This window comes from Cucurbita maxima, unplaced genomic scaffold (assembly GCF_002738345.1).
Source record: "Cucurbita maxima cultivar Rimu unplaced genomic scaffold, Cmax_1.0 Cma_Scf00015, whole genome shotgun sequence".
In the NCBI taxonomy this organism is placed as follows: Eukaryota; Viridiplantae; Streptophyta; class Magnoliopsida; order Cucurbitales; family Cucurbitaceae; genus Cucurbita; species Cucurbita maxima.
The window spans coordinates 2,351,130-2,355,685 of record NW_019272031.1 but is presented as its reverse complement, the minus strand read 5'-3'; the positions used below and the strand labels follow the sequence as shown (position 1 = coordinate 2,355,685).

Here is a 4,556-nt window from a genome sequence, read left to right as displayed (position 1 = left end):
TTCTCAATTCTGATTCCTAAGGCAACCGTGATTCAGATTATGATCGAAATCAGAATTTCGGGGGGTCGAGGTTCATTGCAGATTAGGTTATAACAACAAAAAGAGTACAGCAGAATGTTCATATGCCCTGAAGTGGAGATTTGAGACGATTAACATAAGGTTGGTATCGTCGAAGGGATATCTCAACCATTTTCTTAGTTCAACTACACGTGGAGGTGGGATTCAAACCTCTAACGACTACGTTGACATATAACTTAGCTGTAGGCAATAAGTTTCAACAACAAAGCATGCATTGATTGTGAAAGATTACACATGAACGGATGAAAACACAATGAGAATCAATACGAGAAGTGAAGGAACCAAAATGGTTGAAGCAATGGAAAAGGCAAAGTGTTTCAGAAGAATAAAAATGTGTAGTAATTCACTCACGATGGGCGCTACGGTCCATCTCTCGTGCTCCATCTTCATGACCTGCCACGGAAAATGATATCCACTGCATAAGCAAACAAGTATCTCTACAAACAAACTGGTTTCACATAGATATACTGATAGATCCAGAATGAACAGAACAATTCAAAAACACGCAGCCCATCATCAGATTTGACAACTTCTTAATTTCATGTCATGGAAAGCTTTGAAACTGTTAAAACAAAGAATGATACTCCCAATAAATCAAGCACAGAATAGTTCAAAAGGATTCTAAGAAAGTGAAATGATCAACCTAGAAATCTAATCCTGTTTGCATTTACTTTATTCTATTGATCACAAGAGGTAGCAGCTTTATTTGTTTTCTTCCACTTTCATTTGATTTCAAACTGGTGAAAAGTACTATCTAATTTAAAGCTCAACAAAAAGCAGATATTTGAAATGACTTTTTAGAGTAGTAAGCTACCTTATCTTTAATATTAATAAGTGCGTCTTTTTGATGTCCGTAAAATTGTAAAAACAAATCTAAAGAATTTAAAGAGACACGTAGAAAATCTTTTATCTTGTATCGTTGAACTACTACGGTTAGCCTCATACATGGCAAGGTTCTAAAACGGGTGTCGAGGAGAGACATGTATAGTTCATATGACTTCATCTCATATAAGAATGAATTGACCTTGTTGTGAGATCCTACATAGGTTGGAGAGGGGAATGAAACATTTTTTATAAGGGTGTGGAAACCTCTCCCTAGCAGACACGTCTTAAAAACTTTGAGGGGAAGCTCGAAAGAAAAGGTCCAAAGAAGACAATAATATATATCCTACCTATATAGATATGCTTCTACATATCCACCGACATAGACGATCCTTCGAAGTAAATTTGTTTTATCTTCTCCTAATATCCAAATACGACGTTCATATTCATCAAGATATTCGATTATTATCGTTAAAAGTACTTTAAAACGTTTCAAAAGTCCTATAAATTATCTCCATGACCATGTGATTCACTAGCACTACGAAAAAGTTTTGTTTTCTAGTATTCAACATGCTTATATACTTGCCTTCCTTGAGCTAAATTCTTTTAAAACACTTCATTTTTGGCACACCTACAGAGCTTCTTCACTATAACTTACCATGCATACTCTTCCTAAGATTATAGGTCTTATAAAAACACATCAAAGTTGACTGATTGACTTACAGGCACATGCAAGTTCTTACACTCTGATCTATGAGATAAGCAAATTATATTCCTATGTTTTTTAAATAACTCTAAGTACCCTATGGAGTAGCATGAACAATGAGATTAAAAAATAAACGGTAAAGTTTATAGCTCTCCTACAAGGTTTAATAAAAGAGGAATAGGGTATGTATAGGCCTTAGGGGGAAGGCAAGGAATAGGGTATTCTCGTTTGAGGCAATGGTTGAACACACTTGGGTTGGTGGGTTGGCATTTCACCAAGCCCCATGAAACCCTAGCTAGCTAAAACACTACTAATGCTACTGAAACAGCCATTTAACGAAGAGGGAGACAATGAAAAGTTGTCCTCTTTTGTGAAAGTGCGCTGCTTCCACTCAGTGACAAACACATGACATGAGCATTGTTAGGGAAAAGCTTCTAATGCCTGTCATGGCCATATAAACATGAACATATGATGCTAGAGAGAAGGGAAACCAAGAGGACAACACGCTGGGGAGTGCCCAGTGGGGGACATTAACCCTCACACTAATCCATGCAGGAAAGCATTAAAATATATGAAACCCATAAAAGCATGTGATGTTTCCAATAATTTCATGTTCTTGTGAGTATCATAAACAAATCAGACAGAAACACAACACAACAGCAGCAGCAGCAGCAGCTCATTGATTCAAAATGTCAAGAATTACAGTAATAAGAACAGGAAGAACAGGATTATAGACCAAGATTGATTATAAGAATTTGAAATGGGTTTTTGAAATACCTGGAAATCAGTTCTTTCCTTTACCCTTTTGATCAGAGTGATGGGTTCCATCAGCGTAACAGAGTTGCCAGCTACCATCAAATAAGTGCTGATGATTTTCCAACTGTACTGGAGTAGTCGCCGGCGACGGAGCTCCAATGAAGAAGGGTACGTTGGATCCGTCGTGAGGAAACCTCTGGAGGTAAGGTAAAAGAGACGGTGAGATATTGGACTGAAGGGTCCCCCTATTGCAACCAGCAAGGCCGGCGGAGATGGTGAAGTTGAGATTATAATCGTTCAAATTATCCGGGACAAATGAGAAATGTTGAAGCCGATCTTGTTGGGTATTTTCACCGGCCGAGACATTGAATTGCGGAACCGACATTGGCAATTGGTGTGGATTTCCCAAGAAGATTTGTCCTGAAAATCCCGCAGATTGATTATGGCCAGGCCGTGAAGATGAAGACGACGATGGTTCTTGGCCGATAATCCCAGATGAGGTCAAGTAATCCATCGCCGTTGCTTTGTCGTACAAATTCGGCTCCACGGCGGTGTTTTCCGGTGCCGAACTGGTACGATTGGTGGTGGCGCCGCCGCCAGTTAGAAGCTCAGTGAAAGATTGATTGTTGGGAATGGATTCTTGCTCTTTTTCCTTCTCTTTCGCAGTTCTTTCCCTCGCTCTGTCGCGCGCTTTGGCTCGATTCACTAATATTTCAGAGCGGGAGAGGGATAATCCGGAGCCCTTGCTCGTCTCTGAGGTGCTACTACACGCAGACCTCGCTAATGAAAGCATCCGCCGCTGATTCTGTTGATGTTTTTTGGTGTCGTCGTCGAGCTCCATTTCCGGTGAATCAAACCCTTGGTCGGTTCCATCGCTACCCATTTTCTCGTCGCTAAAAGCGCCGTGGAGAGACGGAAGCTCAGCGATGGCGTCGGCAGCGGCTTCGATCAACCACTCCACTGCTTTACTCGGCTGCTCGAAACCAAGCCGATCTTGAAGATCGTAGAATTGAATCGCGGTAGGAACGGAGAGACGAACTCGTCGATCTCGAAGCCCTTTTGATGTCCAAACCTTACTGTGTCGATCTTTGCCGCCAGAAGCTCGAGCAACCCTAATAATCCGCGATGAGTGGTGCCAACCACGAAGCCGATTAACACCACCACCACCACCGCCGCAGTCACCTGGTTCAACTCCACCAGCAGTGGCAGAAACAGAAGCAGAAGCAACCACAGCAACCCGTTTGGAGAATTCTTTGATTTCTTCATCATCTGGGGAGTGAACAATCCCCTTTTGCCCTAATTTGTTGGATTCATTTCCACGATTTCCAATTCGTGAAAACCTACAGGGTTGTTCTTGAATCTCCACCACCTCCATACCACTATCATTCCTTTCTGAAACAAACACTAATTATACACAACACAACAACACAGAACCCTTTTACTCCAACAGAGAGAGAGAGAAACAGAAGCGAAAAAAAAAAAAAAAAATTGGTGGGTTTCGTTCAAAAGGAGATTGAATGGAGTGCAGGTGGGGTTACTGTCCTATACATATTGATGATGATAACTCAGACAGTACTTTGTCTCTGTAGCGATAAAAAGGCCTTTTTCTCCGCTTCGATATATCACATTCCAAGTCAGGAACAGTGCTATCGTTTAACCTTTTTCTTCTTCTTCTTCTTCTTCTTCTTCACCCTTCAACCATTTTCCCTCTCTGAAAAACAAAACCCATCAATTATTCTGCAAATAAGAACACCCAGATAACAAAAACACTGATTAAACGTTTAAATCTGACCATTTATAAAGCAAAACCCAGAAAGCCTGTCAGATATCTTCATTTATTTCGCTCTCTCTTCTCATTAAATGATACACAATACATTAATTCCAGTGCTTGAATTCTAAACATTGTTTATGCATATATATTACCCACATATTCGATTTTGATCTTGTTGGAGAGGCAAGCCATGGCAGACATAGACATGAACACAGAATACAAGAATGAATGATATACATAGACATGTATGAGTATATATATATGTATATGTATATACCTGCTGCTAAGCTTTCTCTGGGTGATGCTTGTTGAGTGAGGAAGTTTGAGAGTGAAGAGTATTTATAAGGAAAGGAACTGAAGGGAGAAGAAGGGTAAGAGGAGGAGGAGCTCGGAGTTCAAAGTGGCCCTTGAGCGGAAGGGCAG

The 4,556-nt window shown here is 40.5% G+C and overlaps 1 protein-coding gene across 1 annotated transcript; it reads right to left on the bottom strand.

The window, feature by feature from the left end:
- Positions 1-164: 164 nt before the first annotated feature.
- LOC111490426 (transcription factor TCP2-like) lies at positions 165-4,556 on the bottom strand. Its single transcript, XM_023139038.1, has 3 exons — positions 4,411-4,556; positions 2,384-4,073; positions 165-471 (listed from the first exon to the last, which is right to left on the bottom strand). The coding sequence occupies exon 2, from the start codon at positions 3,735-3,737 to the stop codon at positions 2,391-2,393; it is 1,347 nt and encodes a 448-aa protein (XP_022994806.1). The 5' UTR covers positions 3,738-4,073; positions 4,411-4,556; the 3' UTR covers positions 165-471; positions 2,384-2,390.